We start from the raw sequence: 22,264 nt of genomic DNA, 5'->3' as shown, positions 1-22,264 counted from the left end.
GAAGTGAACCATTTAGGAGCCCCATGAAGGACACTTTGCTTGCTTTATGGCTCCAGTTCCCAGATCATTAATGAGCACAAACACTTACTTGATGTAACTATAAATAATCCAGATCAAAATATTGAAAATTCCAGGAAAGACAGAGATTGACTGACACCCTGATGGACAGGTAAGATAGATCATATCTTTTCCAAGACCACAAAGTCTTTGTTGCTATGGTAGAATAGATGAAGTTGGAGCAGAGGGACCCCCGTCCCAGATGAGATTCAAAACTCAATGGTATCCATTCATTTGTTCAAGAAGTTTGAGTTGCATCCCTGGTATGCATCAGGTCTTAAATTAGGAGTTGGGGAGAGAGAGTTCAACAACACAGTCATCTTTTTTGTTATCACAAGGAAAGGACCAGCAAGAACCTAAGCACCTAGAATGAAGAGTGCAATGTAGAACCATTCAAAAGCACAGGGTGCTGGTTGGGGACAACACAGAAGTCTGGAAGATCTGTGAGGGCTTAATTGGAAAAGAAATGTGTAAACTGAGACCTGATGGGTGATTGATAATTAGATGGGAAAAGGGGTGGGAGAGGTAAGGATTTCAGACACAGGAATATATGTATGCTGCTTAAGGGCAGAGGAAAGCATGGCACAAATGGTATACAAATGATTCTACTTGGCCGTAAAGAGGGAAGCGGAGAGAAATGAGGTAGGTGGGCAGGCACCATTTCCTGCACATGAAACTTATCCTAACAGCAAAGAAACCCTTGACGTTTTAAAAAAAATTCTTTTGGGTCCCATTTTCAAGCATCATAAACATTTATTATGTACAATGACAGTTCCTCACAACACTTCTCTTGCCCCCAAACTGTTAACAGTTTGGTGCATATTCCCCTGGCTTCTAACCCATTTTTATTAATAATTACATTTATAAAAATAGAGTCATCAAATAATTGCTAACCTCTTCTGTTTGTACTTAGCAATATATAGATATCTTTCCATGATAGTACACTTGATTTTTTTTTTTTCAGAGTCCTGGAGATCAAACCCAGGGTGCCCCTCCCCTCTACACGAGGCAAGCACTCTACCACTTAGCTACATCCCCAGTCCTCAAAAATTTTAACAGATTGTGCTAAAATACACATATCATAAAAGTTACCATCTTAACCATTTTTGAGTATCCAGTTCAGTGTTATTAAGTATATTTATACCATCACCACTATGTTTCTCCAGAACTTTTTCATTTTCTGAAACTAAAACTCTGTTCCCATCAAACAATAGCTCCCCATTTTCCTTTCATGCACACCAGTATTCTGCTTTGTGTCTCTAGAAATTTGATTAAACTAGGTATCTCATATATGCAGAATCACATCTGCAGTTGTGTTTTTTTAAAGCTATTTTATGAGTCTTTTTTAAAATATATTTTTATTAATTTATTTTTATGTGGTGCTGATGATTGAACTCAGGGCCTCACATCTGCGAGGCAAGTGCTCTACCACAGAGCTTCAGCCCCAGTGCTTTTTTTTTTTTTTTTAAACTGGGAATTGAACTCAGGGATATATAGCCACTGAGCTACAGCCCCAGCCATTTTTATTATTTTATTTTGAGACAGGGTCTTGCTAAGTTGCTGAGGGCCTTACTGGGTTGCTAAGGCTGCCCTCGAACTTACCATCTTCCTGTCTCAGCCTCCAGAGTCACTGGGTTTACAGGCATGTGCCACCATGCCAGGCTGCATCATTTTGTTGTTTTGGTGGTGGTTGTTTGTTTGTTTTTAACCATTTAGCTACACATGGGTTGTTAGTTTGTTTCCTCTGTTGGCAGAAGTGCGAGGGAGCCATTGCAATACTACAGAAAATATTCTCATACCATCTCTATGCACTTGTAGGCTGTGTCCTATACATCCTGGGATTTTCAAAGGCTATAAACATTTGGTTTGCACCAATGCTCTATTCCCACCAACAGTGTAAGCAAACCCAATTCTGCACATCCTTTTTTCCAAGAACACATTTTATTAAATATTGTCAGCATTTACAGCATCCCTGTAAATGCTGACAATATTTTGGGTGAGTATATAAATCAGCCTCTTGTAAAGGGTGTGAAGCCACTTTCATAACCCTGTTCACATTCACATTCCCATTTGCAAGAATAACCCAAAAGCACAAACCATTCTTCCCTTGATGGCAAGTGTTTTGGCAAAAAACAATGTTGAGGCCACACTGATACAAGCCTTTTTAATTTAATTTTTGTAATACTTTCACATGACTCAAAATGCATTTGAACTAGAGATAATTTCAGAAGTAGAGTCCAAAGAAAGAGACTGACAATTTGGGATGATGGAAGAGGATTAGGGAGGACTATGTGTTTTCATGGATGTCTCTCAGGTGTCTAGCTGGTAAAGTAGGAGGACAGAGAAATTAGTCATAGGAATAGGGAAGACCAAAAGAAAAAAAAATTGTGTAGATGTGAGGGCAAAGGGAAGGAGGTAAACTGAGGACAATATGGGCAGCAAATTGGCCAGATGTAGACTGATGAACACACACTGGAGTAATGCATCTCCTCTCCTATTCTTTTTTTTTTTTTTTTTTTTTTAGTTGTAGATGGACACAATACCTTTATTTTATTCGATTTTATTCGGTGCTTGGAATTGAATCCAGTGCCTCACAAATGCTAGGCAAGTGCTCTGCCGCTGAGCCACAGCCCGGGGCCCTTCTCCTCCTAATCTCGAACCCACTCCCTAAGGCTCTTCTCTTTGGCAATCAGAACACCTGGGAAGGAAGACAGGTTAGTTATCAGAAGGTTGTGAGGTGCACAGAGAATGTCTTGAAATTGGATGATCATATGGGATATTTATTTCTGACTATGGAGAAGCCTAACATGCACTCATCTCATTTTTATTCTCTGAGTAATCCTTCTGAGTTGCATACAATCCTTTTCATTTTAGAAAAAATTATTTGAAGCAGCTATGGTGTACTGAGTGCTTACTACTATGTGCCAAGCCCTTCAAAAAGCCTTATTCATAAATTTCCATGTTTAATCCTTACAATAAAACAGGGGTGATTTTGTTGTGGAGTTGTTGATAGTGGTTGTGCTGAGGATGGAGCCCAGGATTTCCTGAAAATTCAGTACACACTCTACCACTGAGCTATATCAAAGCCCTACAATAAGTTAGGTCTAATCATGAAAGCTACTTAACAAATGATGAGTCTGCCCAAGTCACACAGTTACTACATCACAGAGCCAGAATTTAAATCTCATCTTGTTTCACTTCAGCATCCCTATTCTTACCTGCCAGTCTGCTGCCTCTTGGGCTCCCCAGCTACTGACCAACAACTTCTTCCTTTTTTTTTTTTTTTTTTTTTTTTTAGGTATTTGGCATTGAACCCAGGGGCATTCTGCCACTAAATTACATCCCCAGACCTTCTTATTTATTTATTTAGTTATTAATTATTTTTTTTGAGACAAGGTCTTGCTAAATTGCTGAGGCTAGCCTTGAACCTGTGATCCTCTTGCTTCAGCTTCCCAAGTACCTGGGATTACAAGTATGTGCCACCATGCCCCTGCCACAACTTGTTCATGAATGCATTCTTTTCTCTTTTTATTTGGTACTGGGGATTCAAGCCAGGGGAAATTTACTACTAAGCTGCTTCTCCAGCCCTTTTTATTTATTTATTTTTTAATTTTCAAGACAGGGTCTTGGGCTATAGTTCAGTGGTAAAGTGCTTGCCCAGCACATGTGAGGCACTGGTTTGATCCTCAGCACCACACACAAATAAGTAAAATAAAGGCAGTGTGCCATCTACAAGTAAAAAAAAAAGCTGGTTGGGGGTCTTGCTAAATTACTGTGAGTATCCTTGAGTTGCTGAGGCTGGCCTTAAACTTGCAATCCTCCTGTCTTAGCCTCCTGAGTTGCTGGGTTTACAGGCTTGTGCCTATGTGCCCAGCATAAATGCATTCTTGTGGCAATCTTTCTTTTTTCCTTTTTAGTAATGGGTGATGAACCCAGGTCCTTCTGCATGCCAGGCAAGGGCGCTACCACTTGACCCACATCCCCAGCCCCAAGAATACATTCTTGATCTGCACATAATACCTCATGCTTGGCTAAATTTTTATTTGATTAAATTAGATATAATCCAGGCTGATGATTAAAAAAAAAAAAAGTAAATCATCTTAAGTCTCATCTGATTTGCCTTTGCCCCCCCCCCCCACACACACACTTCTAACATGGCAGACTTCAGGACATCATCCTGGGTAAAAAGCCAGGACTTAAATCCCAGGAAGATACACCAAGCATCAGAGTTCTCTATTTACTTAGAACCTTCCCTCTTGGCCAGGACTGTGTCCTCTCAGTTTCCCGCCCCCCCCCCCTTTTTTTTTTTTTTTGGTACTGAACTCAGTGTGCTTTACCACTGAGCTACAGCCCCAGGCCCTGCCCCCTCTTTTTTTTTTTTTTTTTTTTTAAATTTTGAGAGGAAGTCTCACCAAGTTGCTGAGGCTGACCTCAAATTTTCAATCCTCCTGCCTCAGCCTCCTGAGACCCTGGAATTAAAGGCAGGCGCCTTTGCAACTTGCTTAGACCTCTCATTTTCTTTGTGGAATCTTCTCATAGCATGTTTTTCAGGTCTCCTTTGATTTCCTGGTTTGTTTGTTTTTTTTTGATACCAGGGATTGAACCCAGTGGTACTTAGCCATTAAGCCACATCTCGAGCTCCCCTCCATTTTTATTTTCTGAGATAGTGTCTCACTAAGTTGCTTAGGACCTCGCTAAATTGCTGAGACTGGCTTTGAACTTGTGGTCCTTCCTTGTGTTTCCCAAGCTGCTTGGATTACAGGAGTGTGCCACAGTGCCTTATTCCTCTGATCTACTTCTTAAACTGAGTCTTACAGTATCTTTGCCAGGTGGGTAGGGTATGTCTGAATAGGAAAACTCAAGGTGGATCTTCTGAAAACTAGTCAAATATTTTTCCTAAGGTCAGAAATCTTCAAAAATTGGGTAAGCAACCCTCTCACAAGGAAATCACAGACCTTGGTTCCAGGTGTCATCCTCATTTCCTTCCTTTGTCCTCATTACTGTGAATGGAAGTATACACTGTTAAAGATTCCTAAAGGTCCATCTAGTTCTTCCCCCTACACATGAATCTATCCCCTAACAGTTTTAAGATAAATAAGTATTGTCCTTTTCAATCTGCCTGCTTTTCTACTGAAGTTTGGGTAAACTAGGTTTACTGTTTGTGCAACTGAACTCATCTTCCAAGACTACTTGAGTTGTTTTATAGGATCTTCACACCTAGGTTCTTTTGGTACTGGAGATTAAACCTAGGGCCTCACACATGCTAGGCAAGCTCTCTACCCCTGAGCTACATCCCCAACCCTACTCCTAGGTTCTTATTCTCTTCATCATTGGGGTAGGTTGGGGGGAAGTAGGCCCAACAATATGTAAACACCAACTAAGGAGCATAAGATGTGAAATATGAGAAAAAGCTTTTAATTATCTTGATAGATAGTGGTTTGGGGTTTCCTTAGGAGGCCATTTACACCCTTGCTATCTTCTCCAGTCCCAATTTACCCAAAGAAGAAACACAGGGGAATCCTGTAGTGTGTAGGAATGTTAAAGCATACTTTCTTCTTTCTACTGCAAACTTCTTGTTCCATACACCAGACTTCAAACATCTTCCATTCATTAGTTTTGTTGTTTTTTCGCAGTTACATTACCTTTAGTACCTTACATTTCTGCTTTTACCCCACTCTATTTAAGGCACTGCCTAATGTGGTCTTTTATTAAGCTGGTCTATTGGGGATGGGCAAAAAGAAATACCCTAAAAATATCCTAAACCTTCAGTTTAATGGTCAAGATTTTGGGTTTGGACCTAAAACATCCTCCCATTGCTGTTATTTTTCTAATTGCGAAAGTAATAAATATCTTGTCCAAAAAATTAGAAAATTCAGAGAAAATGGTAGCAATTCGTAATAAGTGTGGTCTGGAGATGTGAGCCATTCTCTTTGGGAAGACGTTGGAGGAGAGAGGGGGTGCACGGGGTCTCTGTCCTCAAACCCGGGGCGGCGGGTATCCTCTACCTGGTGGATAGACCGGCCAAGTCCAAAGACCGGCCGCTCAAGGGCCCGGGACTCAGGGCCCTCCCCACCAGCACTCCTATTAGTCCACCTGCGCCGTGACTTGGCGCCTTCTGGGGCGCAGCTCCCGGGCTCCCTCACCCCGGTTCCCACCGGTCTTCTACGCGGAGACCCAGCCCTAGCACCTTCCCCCGTAACTGTCCACCGACGAAAAATAGGTTCCGAGTCTGCCCCTGGCCCCCCCTTAAAGCCCTCCCCTTTAAAGGGGGCCGCCGGGTGACGCCGGGGGAGTTTGCGGAAGCGCCAAGCGCGTTGGGGCCTTGGGCGGATCCCGTGATTGGAACCGGCCCCGCCCCCGGCTCCTCTTTCCCCCATTGTGTGAGCGGCTCAGGCGAGGCCCCGCCCCCAGCCACCTCCCTCCGGAGCCCCAGCCCCTCCCCTTTTTTTCACCCCCCCTTGGCTCATTTCCGGCCGCCGTCGCTACCGCTAGCCTGTAAGGAGGGTTCGGCAGAGGGAAGAAACAACAGCCGCCATCTTGTTTGTGTGCTAGGCTGGGGGGGAGAGAGGGCGAGAGGGAGCGGGCGAGAGTGGGCAGGCGGGACGCCGGGCTGAGTGCGAACTGCGGGAGCGAGAGAGTGCGGAGGGGAGCCGGGCCGGAGAGCGGCGGCTGGGGCCGAGACAGTGGCAGGGGGCCCGGGGCGCACGGGCTGAGGCGACCCCCAGCCCCGTCTCGCCCGCACACACCCCCACCGCGGCCCGGGAGCCCAGCCGGCGTCGACGCCTAGGGGGGACCATTACATAACCCCGCGCCCCGCGGCGCCTTCGCCCGCCGCCGAGGGCGGCCCGAGCCGAACCCGGGGGGCGGGCGCTCCCGGCACCTGGCCGCCGGGGGTGGGGGCCGTAGCGGCGGCCGTATTTATTTATTTTCCGCGGGAGCGGAGGGCGAAGTCGGAGAGCGCGGCGCGAGAGGAGGCCGCCTGTGCCGCCGCCTGAGCGGGGCCTCCTCAGTGGGCTCGGCGTCGGCGCGGGCGGACGGGCGGCGCTGCCTGGCCCGGCCCCCTCGGCCCTCTGGGCCGGCGAGCCCCGCGCTCGGCGTCTTCGCCGCGCCTCCGCCAGCCGCCGCGCGATGTGAGGCGGCGGCGCCAGCCTGGCTCTCGGCTCGGGTGAGCTCTTTGCGGCCATTAGGGGCCGGTGCGGCAGCGGCGCGGAGCGCGGCGGCAGGAGGAGGGCTCGGAGGGTGGGGGCGCAGGCCCGGGAGGGGGCACCGGGAGGAGGTGAGTGTCTCTCGTCGCCTCCTCCTCTCCCCCCTTTTCGCCCCCGCCTCCTTGTGGCGATGAGAAGGAGGAGGACAGCGCCGAGGAGGAAGAGGCTGATGGCGGCGGCGGAGCTCCGAGAGACCTTGGCTGGGCAGCGGCCGGCCGTGGCGGGCCGGGGACTGCGCCTCTAGAGCCGCGAGTTCTTGGGAATTCGCCGCAGCGGACGCGCTCGGCGGATTTGTTCTTGTGCCCTCCTCCGGGCCCGGCGGAGGCCCGGCCCCTCGCACTTGCCCCTACCTTTCCTATCGAGTCCGCATCCCTCTCCAGCGACCGCGACCCGGCGAACAGAAAAAGGAACTTCCCCACCCCCCTCGGGTGTCGGCGGAGCCCCCAAGCCCACCCCTGGGAGCGGGGCGGGGACCCCAGGCCGAAGAAGATATTTCCTGAGGATTCTCGTTTTCCCCTCCTGTATCTCCGAAAGAATTAAAAATGGCCGAGAATGTGGTGGAACCCGGGCCGCCTTCAGCCAAGCGGCCTAAACTCTCATCTCCGGCCCTTTCGGCGTCGGCCAGCGATGGCACAGGTTAGTATCGGGGAGCCCCGGCCTTCCACATCCCCCTTCATCGTTTCTGCTCAGTCTACCTTTATTCTTCTGTATTTTTTCTCGCTTTCTCTCCTCCTAGTTTCCTGCCCCGTAATTAATTTTAAAGGTGTTTGAATGAGCTGGTCGAAGACGTCCAGTGGCCCAACCATTTTCTTTGCCTCCTGATACATTCGTTGCAACACTATGTCATATCGATGTGTGTTCTGGAATTAGAGCTCTTAAGTGAGTGCTGTATGGAAATGGCCTTTATTGTTGCTCCAATGCAGTTTAATTTGAGAAATGCCAATGCATTTGTGTGTAAGAATTTTTTATGCGATTTTAGTTTTGATTTTTGTTGTTAGTAATTGAGGGATTTTGAATTCTTTTTCCTTCGTTATACTATACTTATTCTGTTTCCTTTACTTTCCCACTTTTCCTTTTCAAGATTTTGCTCTTTTCAGAAGATTTTCTGTTGAGAAATAGGATGTAAAAAATCTTGGTTTTGTGTGTGTGAGATAGTAGATCTCAAGTTTGACGTAAAGTTTTAACAAAATTATTTGCTCTTACCGACCATTTTTAGCCTTTTTTCCCCCTCCTTATTTGCTTTAAGAATCAATATGGAGCGCAGTTCATTTTACATCTCCCAGTTCATTTTCTCTGAGACCAAAATGTCTGAAACTCTGGTTTTTAGGTTTGGGAGTGTAGAGGCATTTTCTTTGCAGTTTGTCACTTTTTTATGGTGAGTGGGGAGAGAAAAGATAAATGATTTTCTGGAATTATGTGTTTGGAAATCGAAATTCGAAGTTGAAAGTGTCCCACTCATGAACTTCAAATGTGAATTGCTTGTACAAAAGTTTTAAAATATGCATTAGGTTTGTGTTTGTTTTTGTCCTTATACTCTTCAAATATATTTGAAGGTCTTGGTTTCAGTTTAAAAGCTCTCTGGTTTTTTTTCTTCCTTGAGTTGTAGACAGTCCTTTTGTTAGGGGAAATTCAGGGAAATCTCTTCCATCATCCTTTTCTTTTCCTACTTACTGTTTAATGGTGTTATCCTGATGGCCAGCGACCTTCCCTTTTGCAGTTGTAGTTGTTTGAGATGCCAGGATAATGAAGAGGAAGAATGGCTGGCCATCTGACAGTCCCCAAGATGTTCCCCCTTACTATGAGCATCTCTTTAATTCCCTGAGAACAGGCACAACGTCATCCCTCCATCTGCCAGTGAGAGTGCATAATGGAGTTAAATGTACCCTTTAAGTTTGTAGAAAACTTCTAGAGCATGTTTCTAAGTAGAATTCATCTCAAAGGATGAAAATACGAGGATATAGCAAATGCTTTGAATTTTTTGCTTTTATAGAGTTAGGTGTATCATATAAGTCACAGGTCCAAGTTAACCTGCAAAAATTGAGAAGTAGGAGTCTTAACAGTGTTCTTTTTCCTAAGAACAAGCATTGGCCATGTGTGAACTTTGATCTGTGCCTGTGCCTTGAAGTTTCTGGAGTTTTAAGGGTTTTTTTTTTTTTTTTTTTTTTTTTAAAGCTCTTTCTCTTCAAGTTAATACGCATTAATATGTTGTTCTTTGCACTTACTACGGTGTCATTCAAATTTTAAAATCATCTTAAGACATGTATTTTCCTGTAGATTTTTGTGTTATTTCTTCAGTTTTTGTATAATACAGTTTTTGTTCTTTAGTTTTTGCCTAAGGTGGTAATGGATTTTACATTTGCATTAGCTAGTAACTGTTGTAGGGAAAACTTTATATGCTTTATTTTGATGAGTCCTGATTTGAGCAGTTTAAACTTGGAGTTCTGTTCTTGTCTGTTCAGGTGCACTACTTATTCTCCATTACTGATCTGTGTCCTTGACTAACTTCTATCAACTTGGGCTAACTCATTTTGGTAATGTCATACCGGATTAATAAGCAAAAACTGTTTTACTTCTTGAAATATCTTTGAATATTATGAGTCCTAAATGTAAAAAAAAAAAAGAGTCCTTAAACATTGGAATTAGATAATTCACACTAATTCTTGAATTTGATCTTAACGGTTTTCTAAGATTTGTAGTGAGAGTTAACCCCCCCCACCCTTTATCAATTCTTTACTCCTGGAATTCTTTGTACAATTTCAAATTTTAACCACTCTGGATTTTTTGGGGGGTGAGGGGTAGGGGATAAGTATTTAAAAAAAAAAAAAAAAAAAAAACCCTGCCACTCTCTGAACTTCACTTCATGCTGAGCACCATTACATTTTGATATTTTTTTGTGTAATGTAAGTTTGCAGGCAGTTTTTAATCGAGGCACTTTTAAAACTTCACATTTCAAATTTACAACTTTACATTTTTGACTTGTAGCTTTACTATTTTATAAATGTAAAAGGAAGTTGTTCTTTGATATTTAATTATGATTAGAACTGGCCAAAATGAGCCAAAACTTCTGGATCCCAGAAACTTTCTTTTTTGGTACTGGGCATTGAACCCAGGGGTGCTTAATGACTGTGCCACATCTTCAGCCCCTTTTTTATATTTTATTAGAGATGGTCTTGCTGAGTTTCGAAGTGCCTCGCTAAATTGAGATTAACTCGAGATCCTCCTGCCTCAGCCTCCTGAGTACTGGGATTACAGGCGTGTCCCTGGCTAGATCCCAGAAACTTTTTCAAAGTTTCTAGTGTTAAGCACATACCTACAAAGGATGTTTGAGTGTTTTACTCTTATAGGAATGAAAACTGGAATCCAGTGGGTTGACATGCTGAAGTATTACAAAACAAATTAATACTTAAATCCCAGCTTCTGAACTTCTAAGATTAGGCCCTGACATAGAATGAAAATGACTTATTTAATGCTCAAGTATAGTAAAAAATTTCCAGGTTGATTCAAGTTTAAGTTTTGTATGTCAAAAATAGGGAGAAAAAGAGACTTTTTATCTTTTCACCTTTATGATTGTTTCAATATTTGCATTTTATTCATGGAAATTTCTGTTTAGTTTGGGCTGGCCTAGTGGCTTGGAAGGTTGAGGCAGAAGGATCACAAGAAGTTTAAGGCCAGCCTAACCAACTTAGTGAGCGCCTGTCTCAAAAAGGACTGGGGATGTAGTGTAGTGGTAAAGCCCCTCTGGGTTCAATCCCCAGTACCGAGAAAAAAGAGAACATTTTACTTATTTGGTATGGTTAGGGCAAAATCATTCAATAATGAAATGCCTTTTTATCCTACCCCTTTTCTCCAGAAAAGACCATAAAAACTGTTTATAAAAATGTTTTGGTAAATTTGACTAGAAAAGTTAATAACAGGTAAGTTCTAGAAAAGTTTCTTGAATCTGTTTTTGATAATCTGAGTAGAAATGAGAAGGATGATCCGTTGCCATCTTTGCTCAGTGAATATGTTCTGTCACTGCTTTGTAAGCACTTAACTGCTATATATACTGAAAAGAACAGACTCTGGGATGATGGGTGATCCTACTATATGTGTTGAGATTGGCTTAGGTTTATGCCTTCCCGCCTTCCCCACCTTCCCAGCCTTCCCCACCTTCCCAGCCTTCCCCACCTTCCCAGCCTTCCCCACCTTCCCAGCCTTCCCCACCTTCCCAGAGGTACAGGGCAAAGTATAAAATATACCAGCATGTCAACCACTAGATTAATGTATACATTAAAAAGATGATAAGGATTTTTGAAATGTCAGTTTTACTTTGTCAAAATAATATTATGCACCATGGCTTACCATCCTTAGAGAACATTTTGATGGAGGCCATTCCTTTTTCAGTTAGACCTGTGGTGTTATAATTTTATTTTTTAGGCATCAATGTTTACTTTAGAGTTATGCTTCTGGCATCTTTGGTCTATTGCGGTATTACTGACTGGAGCATTTTACCAACCCCCTTAATTTTCTTTGGCCTGGTAAGATTTATTATTCTCAAGGCCTAATAAATTCATTGATAGGACTTGAAGAAGATTGTTTGTGGTCGATAGTGAGTAAAAGTGACTTTTTTTTTTTTTAAAGTTGTAAGACACCCTTTTTCACCAGGAGTTCGTGTTCTATTGCAGGGATGGGAAATGTATTAGCATGTCCAGTAAATAGATGAGAGGGAAGTTTTGAGGAAAAGCTTTCTGCCTTGGTTACCTTTTGGCATTTTTTGTTTCTTTAATTTTCTACCTCTTCTAAACTAGTCCATAAAAAGGAAAAAAAATAGAAACAATTGAAAATAGTGCATGGTGGTGTTTGTAGAAACATTAAGTGGTTAAATAGGAAAGAGGAAAAGAGTGGGAAGAATGTTGCAGATACAAGTGGGAGTGTAAAATACTTCTTCCTGGTGTATTTATAAAAACAATTCAGGAGTTATTCTGCCATACAACCAGATTGATGGAAAAAAATAATACATGGCTTCTTTTGTGTGTTTGTCCAGATTTTTAGTTTCCTCCTTTCTGAACCTGAATTTATTTATGTTTATTTTTATTTTTTGGAAGTATCAGGGATTGAACCCTAGGGCCTCTGCCTCTTGTATGCTGGGCAAGCACTCTGCCACTAAGCTACACACCCAGTTTTTTTTTTTTTAAATAACATGCTATTGCAATGTTACCGAGGTTGGCCTAGAATTTGGGCTTATAGGCATGTACCACTTGTTCTCCACCTGAAGTTGAATTTTTTGAGTATAGCAAACAGTGAAATTAATGGCCAATTGAAACACTATAGCAAATATAAAATTTTTAAACATTGAATTTTTCAGATTTTTTTCACATGATAGGTGGTAGTTTCCTTTTGAAATTTTAATAGGAATTTTTTATTATTGCCCAGTTCTCAAAAAGGAGTTAAGAGAATAAATATTAATTGAGGTATTAAGCCTCTTTTAAGCAATTTGGATATAATTTGTTTTTAGATGTAGATCCTTTTTATAAATGCTCAAAAGGGCAATTAGGAGTAATTTTGTTAAGTGAGGGAGATAGTAAAATTAAAACTACTGGGGGGAAAAGTGAGTGGTAAAGAGAATGAGATTAAAGACTATCAGAGTATAGATTCCATACCAGTATTGACTGACTGTGAATCTTGGGCCAGTTACCTAATCTGTGTCTCAGCCTCTTTTCCTCAAGTATCACTTTATAGGGTTGTGGTGAGGAGTAAAGGATAATTCTTTTTTTTTTTTTTTTTTTCTCTCCCTAGTACTTGGGATTGAGCCCAGGGGTTTGTACCACTGATATATACACATACATACGTACATACCCCCAGCCCTTTTTTAATATTTAGAGACAGCTGAGGCTGGCTTTGAACTTGGGATCCTCCTGCCTCAGCCTCCTGAGCCACTGGGTTTACAGGTGAGTGCTGCTTCTGCACTCCTTTTATTTTTAGACAGGGTCTCTCTAAGTTGCTGAGGTTGTCCTTGAACTTGTGATCCTCCTGCCTCAGCCTCCCATGTAGCTGAGATTATAGGCATGCCCCAGCATGCTGAGCAGAGAATTCTTTTTATAAAATGCTTAAAACTACTTGCTGCTACATAGGTTGTACTTATTGACTTTTAATTGTTTTTAACTTCTAATTGTTTTTAACTTCATTGCCAAATACATCACAAGAAAAGTGGTGATATGTTTTGTTTTTTAAATGGTTATATATTTAGAGTAGATAAAGAGAAGGGCAAGTACATGAAGTTTGGATAGCAGTGTTAGAGTGTGATTTATGATGTAGGATTACATCATCTACCCAAAGATTATTTTTCTAGGAGTTTAAAGGATATGGAATAAAGATTAAACTAAGATTAAAAGTACTATATTATTGCATAGAATGTTTTGTATATGTAATTGAAGATGAACAGATATTTAAAGCATAACGAGAAACTGGAAAACAAATTGTTCTCATTTGGTATTGCTTAAGATAAGAATGGCTTTTCCTAAAGAATTGTGTGATTGAATACTATTTTTTCTCTCTTTCATTTGCTTATCTGGGTCTTAAGATTTTCTTATGGAAGAAGAAAAGTAGGAACACTGAGTGCTTTTCAAAAGTTTGACCACACCCCATTAGAACTGCATTTTATATGTAGAACCAGAGACACTGTCTCAACAAGGGAACAAACAATATTTATTTTTACTACTTGTACTCCAGTATTTTCTATTTCATTTTTTTTTAAGCACAGATTTGCAACCCAGTATATTGATTTCATGACCCACTGTTGGTGTAAGAGCCACAGTTTGAAGAGTACTTGTTTAGAAGAGTTGACAAGATGGCTGTTGTTAAGTACTGAGGCAACATTTTCTGTATGGTGGGATTTTATCCTCAGTATAGGGAACACTGTGATATCCAGACAGACATAGTCCCTTCTTTTCCTTCCTGAAGTTTATAGATAAAGGGGAGAAGTGTGGGGGAGGTATAGGGGGACCCTTAACCCAGTGGTTATAGGCTCTAGGAGCTGTCTTTGATGGTTGGTGTCAGATGGAATTTCATGGGTAGAGATAGGATTAATAAGAGTGAGCCCAGGCTGGAACAGGAGAATGTATGAGGCCAGAGAGTATGGCCTCTTCAGGGAACCTCAGGAATAGCAAAAGTGCACTGTAAAGTGAGCAAGAGGTCATTCATACAGGGCTGATGATGTTTATAGGAGTTTACACTTTGCATATTAGCTGTTTTAAATGGATGGAATTAGGATTATACTTAGAGGATTAATTTAAATGAGAAGGTCTTTGGGAAGAAGAAGGGAAAAATAGAGTGAGCAGTGAGAAAATGTTTCAGTGTTGGTAAGGATGGGCTTATCACAGAAGGTGGACAAAGGTGGAAAGATCTGAAGGAAGATTGATTTGATGTTAGGTAGCTCATGGAAAAGCTACCCAAGTTTCAAGTTGGGGTAGCTGGAAAGGTGATGATTTACTATGTAGAGAATGTAGGAAGATATTTTTTGGTGTGTAGTGTTACATATATAGCAAGGAGAGGCTAGTAATGGATTCAATTTTGGATATTTTGAAGTGGTATGTATGGTTCTCCTGAATTGAATAAGTCAATTTTCATTTGCTTTTCCTATATCTCCTTTCAGCCAAAGGAACATTGAATACCTACTAAGTTTAGGCATTTGGGATGTAAAGAATAGTGCTTTCTACTTTCAAAGCCTTAAGGGATCTGGATGGTATATGTGTACACAGTTATCTCACAAGTTCTGTTTCTGAAAAGTTTCAAAGAAAGAGGGTAGGGGTCATTTCTGACAGGGTGGGTTTTGGGTTTGGCTGAAAATCAGAGAAAAACATTTATTTGCTGGAGCTGGAGATATCTTACCTTTTCTTAAAAGTAGGAAAGTTGGAAGAGTATTTTAGGTGGAACAAATACAAATGGTTCTGATGTGTCTGTAACAAAGGCTGTGTGGTTGGGATTTTTTTGTTATTTTTTAGATGTAGTTGGACACCATACCTTTTTTATTTTTATTTATTTTTATGTGGTGCTAGGCGCACACTCTGTCGCTGAACCACAATCCCAGCCCAGTTGGGATGTTTTCATGCCATGCAGGTGGAAGAGAATGTTGGGGTCCTATTATTGGAAAGACAAAATATGCTAAGAAATGGGCCATTTATCTTGCCATTGGGGTTAAAATTGTAGGAGCAGAAGAGTGAAATAGTTGACGAAAACTGGGAGAGAACATAATTGGAAGAAGATTAGGAGTAGGTTTTTTATCTCTTGAAATGAGCTTATCAGTTACCTTGGGAGTTTATGGTAAATTAAAATTACCAAAGTGAGTTGTTTAAGATCCATATTTTTTAACCAGTTAACATAAATGTAGAAAATATAGTAGTTCACAAACAGTTCACTTTCCCCTTTGTTATTTACAGATGTGCAATTTTAGGAGATTTTGTTAGGAGACGGTATGATACCTTCTCCATATAGGATCCCTATGGGCATTTGTTTGGATCGAACCCCAAGGTGTACTCAAAATCAAGAAATGTTCAGCGATAGTTAAGCACTCAACAGTATGTTTTTTTTTAACTTATTTTTTTACTGTTGTGTTAATTACACATAATATGGACACATAGATATGGACACACAGTGTAGATAAGTAAATATTGTGTTATTAAGGTGGATCTTAATAAGTAATAATAAATAATAATATTCTCGTCGTTATTTTCACACTGTTACTGTATGAGAACATCATTGATAAAGAGCAAGGCAGATAGTCAATGTAAAGCTTCTAAAAGCGGGTCCCAGTCACATTCCTGATTAGTTACAGTACTCTTATCTCTGTTTAAATTTTAATATATAAAATATATATAAAATAAATATATAAATTTTAATAATAATGATAATGTTTAAGAATGGACTTCCAAGTTAATCTCTTCCCAAAGTATAGCATCTTTCCCCCAACCTCCTGCTGAGGATTGAACCCCAGGGATGCTTTAAAATTGAGCTATATCCTCATCACTCCCTTTTAATATATTTTTAGTTTAGATGGACACAATACCTTTATTTAATTTATTTGTTTATGTAGTGCTGAGGATTGAACCTAGTGCCTCACATGTGCTAGGCAAACTCTACCACTGAGCTGTAACCCCAGCTCTTACTTTTATTTTTTGCTTGCCTTTTAGTCCCCAGTACTAGGGAGGCTGAGGCAGGGAAATCAAGTCAGGAGGACTGCTTGAGGTCAGCATGGGCAGTATAGTAAGACCCTTGTCTCAAAAAAAGAAGTGCAAATTTGCTTGTGATTTTGCCCTTTGACTCTATTGGATTCAAAAGTAAGCAGTTGCCAGAATGAAGAATTATGTGATCCTGTATAATCATCATCCTCAGTCTAAATGTAGATAGAGATTTTTTAGTTGTTTTGGAAGTATTAAAAATCTTGTCTTCCAGTGTGGATATTTCATTTTAATTAGTGTTCCTTCAAATTTTGTGGTTTGAAATGTTTGCGCATCTTTTCTTGATAAGTATTTTTGTTTTGTTTTGTTATTCTGGGGATCGAACTGGAGTCTCTCACTGAGCTATATAGTACTTTTTTATTTTGAGGACTTGCTGTTTTGCTCAAGCTAACCTTGAACCTTGGGATCCTTTTGCTTCAGTCTCCTGAACAGCTCGGATCACACTTGACTGCATGGTGCCATTTTTTTCTTTCTTTCTCTTTTTAATTGTTTCATATGTAAGGTATTAAAATGCTACATAAAAAATACAAAGGGAAAGTTATTTTAACCTCATGCTTGTGAAGCTTGAATTGCCTCATATTAAAGGCTACAGTCTGGACACTGTGACATATACCCTTAATTTCAGCTGTTAATATTGAGGCAGAGGATGATGAATGAATTCAAGCACAGCCTAGGCAACGTAGCTAGATTCCACCCCCTTCTGTTTCCCCAAAAGTCTAGTGTTTTGAAAGTTGCATGCTTTTAAGTAAACAGTATAGGAATGACCCAAACCAATGATAACAAGGAATCTTTGTGATTAGTACCATATTTCACCACATAATTGCTACAGATTTTATTTATTGCAAAAAAAGTGGGGTATGACCATTATGTGACATTAAAAAAAAAAAAAACAAAACTGGGGCTGGGATGTGGCTCAAGCGGTAGCGCGTGCGGCCCGGATTCGATCCTCAGCAGCACCACATACCAACAAAGATGTTGTGTCCGCCAAGAACTAAGAAAAAATAAATAAATGTTAAAATTCTCTCTCTCTGTCCCCCTCTCTCACTCTCTCTTTAAAAAAAAAAAAAAACCAAAAAACTATGCCAGTATTACTTAAAAATCATTTATTACTAAGAAGTCTTTGGCACAAGATTAGGAAGCACAGATTACTCTTGCATATGAGTTAATACGGTGATAACAATTATGCAGTGAAATACAGCAGTTTTAGTGTTTAGCCAAACCATTATAAGAATGATGTTAGGTAGATTTTGACTGGTGTGTGTGTATGAGAGAGAGAGAGAGAGAGAGAGAGAGAAATTCCAAATCCCTCAACAGGAGCTGTGGACAGGGGGCTCCATTCTGATCTCTGCACTCATTTGGCTCCCCCTGCTTTACTTTACTGATGAATTGGATGAATCTCCCCTCCCCTCTTTAGGTTGTTCTCTTTCTCCACTCTTCATCTGTTTAGCTCCTGCTCATCCTCTTACCTCACCATCAGGGTAGATGAAGGAAATAAAGGTTTCCAGATCTGGGATGTCTATTCTGGTTTTTTATTTGTATTTTGCAATGCTGGGGATTGAACTAAGGGACTTATAGGCAAGTGCTTTACCATTGAGCTACATCCCCAGGTCTTTTTTAACCTCATTTTAATGTGAAAAAAGGAGAAACAGTGGGTGGATTCTGTTCTCTAAGTGGGTACTTGAGAATTTACTAGTTAAAGTTTCTTTTTTGGTGTGGTGCTGGGGATTGAACCCAGGGCCTTGTGCATGCGAGGCAAGCACTCTACCAACTGAGCTATATCTCCAGCCCTAGTTTTGGGATAATTAGTAAGGATTTTTGCTTAATGAATACACCTTAAGAACAGAATTGAATTGATTTGACTTCAGTTTGCCTAAAGCACAAAAATAAACAGTTTAACAAATAATTTGTGACCCTCTAAATGGAAAAAAGTGTAAGAGGAATACGGTAGAATTAGATTTTGAGCTAAAATTTTTAAATTTTAAGTTTTGCATCCTATTTAAGTGTTAAAACTTTCTTATAATTATGCTTACAAGACAGTGTAGTTTGGGTGATTCTGTTAATTGTGCTAATTTTGAAGGTTATGCTTCTTGTATGTATTTCATGGTGGATGATTTTAAGTTTCAGGAGAAACTGTATTGTGGAATTGTCTTAATCTTCTGATTTTTGGAAAGACTAAGTGAGCAGAATACATTTTACAAGGAATTATGTGGTTAAACCTGCTGTGAAGACCACAAGCAATAGGCACCACGGGTGATCTATAGAATCAGTACCCAATAATGAAAGGGTGATTTGACTCAATAGTTTTCCACATATTTAACCCAAACTTTTTTTTTTTTTTTTTTTTTTTTAAAGAGAGAGAGAGAATTTTATTTATTTTTTAGTTTTTTCGGCGGACACAACATCTTTGTATGTGGTGCAGAGGATCGAACCCGGGCTGCACGCATGCCAGGCAAGCGCGCTACCGCTTGAGCCACATCTCCAGCCCCCCAAACTTGTTTTTATTTAAGTTGTCTTTTTTTCTCCTTTGGTGCTGGAGATTGATCCCAGGGCCATTCTATGTTCCCAACCCCTTTTATTTTTATTTTGAGTCAAGGGGTCACTAAGTTGCTGAAATTGACCTTGAATTTGTGATTCTCCTGCCTTAGATTCCCTAGTTGCTGGGATTACAGGCCTGTGCCACTGGTGCCTGGCGGATCATCACATTTCTAACACATGGTCCATTGGATAAACCATGTGTTATGCTAAATTTTGTTTTATTTTTTAAAATTAATTTATTTGGCACTGGGGATTGAATTTAGGGACACTCTGAGCCATATCCCCAGCCCTCTTTTATTTAGAGACGGGGTCTTTCTGAGTTGCTTAGTGCCTCACTTTTGCTAAGGCTGGCTTTGAACTCTAGATCCTCCTGCCTCAGCCTGCCAAGCTTCTGGGATTCTGGGCATGCGCCACTGCAGTTTTCTCAGGTTTATAAATTTCTGATCAAATCAAAACGAGACAAAGTGAATTATTTTATTTTATTATTATTTTTTAATGTGTTGAGGGTCGAACCCAATACCTCTGAGCCACAACCCCAGCCCAGAAGTAAAATTATTTAGAATACTTCCTTTTTTTACTTTTTTACTTTGTACTTTTCAACGTTCTATAGTCTGGGTTTTGCACTCCAGCAAAATTGCTACCTAGTTACTAATTATCTCCCATGATCTATGTTCAGGGGATTTTCCTTGAAGCATGGGATGCCAGCTACTACAACTTTATCCTTGGAACCAGCTACTACAACTTTTTCCTTGGGGGACAGACTGGGAAATGTTGGGATTTTAGCATTTTTTGTTGATTAACATCTTCATAGGTCATTGACCTCTGGCATTTTTGATGGCCTCTTAGTGGGCCTTTTCTATTAATTAGGTACCTAATAGTCAGCACTGCGTAAGTTTTCCAACAGTAATATAAGCTTCGCATTTTTCTCTACATAAACATGGTATGTGTGTGTTTTCTGTTTTTTGGTGCCAAGGATTGAATTCAGAGCCTTGCACATGCTAAGCTTGAGTTCTACCAGTGAAATATGTGCCTACCCCCTGCCCTGGTTAACTATACCAGTATATTTTTCCCTTGTCCATGCCCGATATTTTAGGGTTCGCCTTTATCTTTTTTTTTTTTTTTGTAACTCCCAACCTACAATTTTTGATACCTCTGTCAGTTTAGTATTTGTGCTCCAGGTATAACTGCTTGCTTACATCGTTTCTCCAACAGTAGCTTCCTGACTATTCTCCCTGTCACTAGACTTCTCTGTTCATTTCATTCTTCATCCTGTTTCCTTGAATTATCTCTAATAAATGCAAATTTGTTCATATAATTCTGCTTAAAAATTCTTTGAGTTTTTCCCTCTGGAACAAAAATCTCAAACTATGTTGTAGGACCCTCTAGGTTGCTGTTGCTGCTTCTCATTGTCATTTATGTGATGCTTGGATTGAATAGAGCCTTGTGCATGCTAGAAAGGCTACCCCCTTTGCCTAGACTGCATCTTGCTGTGTTGACCTGGCTGGACTCAAACTAAACTCATGGTCTCAAGTGATCTGTCTACCTACCTCAACTTTCCAAGTGACTGATACTGTTGGTGCATATCACCATGCCCAGCTGTGTTGCTTCTAAATGTGAACATAATATTTTATTCGGCTAATCTGAACTATATTCCCCATGCAGTGCAAGTTGAGATAGGGACTTGAGAAAATGTTTTGAACCTTTATTTTTTCTCTTTCCTTGAAGGAAAAGGAAGAACCCAAGGAAGTTAGTCAGAGGTGTGATATTGAGGCTGCTCAGTAACGAATCCCACAGGTTTTCATTTACTGTTTATGACTAACTTTGGTTTAAAGTCATACTCTGGTTTTGCTGTCCACACACATTGTATTGCTTAATTCACTGCTCATGAACTTGCTAGCAGGGTTTATTCTGGGAAGCCCTTGAAGAAAGACCTAATGGGGAGAGATTTGAATTTGGCAGTAAAAACAAAATTCACATAATAGCTTTTTTTGGTTGGTGTTTTTGTTTTGGGTGAAGATGGGATTGAACCCAGGTCCTTGGGCAAGCACTCTATCTGAGGTATACTATACCACCAGCCCTTTTATGACTATGTATTATTGGTACCAGGGATTGAATCCAAGGGTGCTTTAACCACTGAACCACCTCCCCAGCCCTTTTTATTTATTTATTTTTTTATTTATAGACAGGGTCTCACTAAGTTGTTTGCCTCTGTAACTTACTGAGGCTGGCTTTGAACCTATGATCTCCTACCTCAGCCTCCCAGGCTCCAGGAATTACAGGCATGCACCACCATGCTCAGCCCTTTTTATTTTTTGAGACAGAATCTTTATTAGTTACATAGACTGGCCTTGAATTTATGATCCTCTTGCCTTAGCCTCCCAATTAGCTGAGATTGTAGGTATGTGCCACTGCTCCCAGCCATAATTTTTTGGGGGGGGGGGCGTACTGGGAATGAATTTAGGGACACTTAACCACTGAAATACTGAAGCTAATTTTGACCTTGTGATCTTTCTGCCTCAGCCTCACAAACTGCTAGGATTACAGGCTTGTGCCACTGCACCCTGTGCCATAATGCATTTTTGAGCTTCAGTACTCTTTTTTCTTTTTTAGTTGTAGATGGACACAATATTTTTATGTAGTGCTGGGGATCGAACCCAGGGCCCCATAGTTGCAAGGCAAGCTCTTCACCACTGAGCTACAACCCCAGCCACAGAGCTTCAGTACTCTTAACTTTGCCAACCTCTTAATCACTGATTAGTGCCTGATTACTTTTTTAAGTCTGGAAATACTATTTAAAAGTTTGTTAAGTTGTTTTCTCAGTTTAAAATTTTTTATAAAAGTTGTAGATTGTCATGATGTTCAATGATTAAAAAAATAAAAATGAAGTCTATTTTCATGTATAGGAAGGATTTCAGAGGGAGATGCAAGGAATTTGGACAGGTTCTGTGAATACAACAAAATTCACAACAAAATAGTAGTCTCTTAGGGGAGTCAGAGTTAGCATCAGATACTATATCTGTTTTAAAAACACAGAGGGAATCAGTCATGTTCAAATTTATGTCCTCCCAAGGAGGAATAGGGTTGTAAAGAGATTTGAGGAGAATGGATCCTCCTTCTCCCAGTTCCTCTTCAATCAAAACTATAGTATTTCACTTATATAAAGTGTTTTATATTTTAAGTAAACATGGAAACAAACTGTACTAAATGATCTTTGGTGTGTGTGGGGGCATACCAAAAGTTATCTTGGCACTCGAC

The 22,264-nt window shown here is 40.6% G+C and overlaps 1 protein-coding gene across 2 annotated transcripts in view; it reads left to right on the top strand.

Annotated features, from left to right (window-relative positions):
- Positions 1 to 7,265: 7,265 nt before the first annotated feature.
- Ep300 (EP300 lysine acetyltransferase) overlaps positions 7,266 to 22,264 on the top strand; it is an 81,275-nt gene continuing 66,276 nt past the window's right edge. The window contains exon 1 of one of the 2 annotated variants that reach the window (XM_005322217.4): positions 7,266 to 7,898. In XM_005322217.4, coding sequence (XP_005322274.2) covers positions 7,805 to 7,898 — 94 coding nt within the window. In that variant the 5' untranslated portion in view covers positions 7,266 to 7,804. The remainder of the gene's footprint in view (positions 7,899 to 22,264) is intronic. The other variant, XM_021724399.3, reaches the window with a different exon arrangement.

Source organism: Ictidomys tridecemlineatus, chromosome 6 (genome assembly GCF_052094955.1).
Source record: "Ictidomys tridecemlineatus isolate mIctTri1 chromosome 6, mIctTri1.hap1, whole genome shotgun sequence".
Lineage (NCBI taxonomy): Eukaryota > Metazoa > Chordata > Mammalia > Rodentia > Sciuridae > Ictidomys > Ictidomys tridecemlineatus.
The sequence above is the reverse complement of the archived record's forward strand: the minus strand, read 5'-3'. Positions and strand labels throughout refer to the sequence as shown.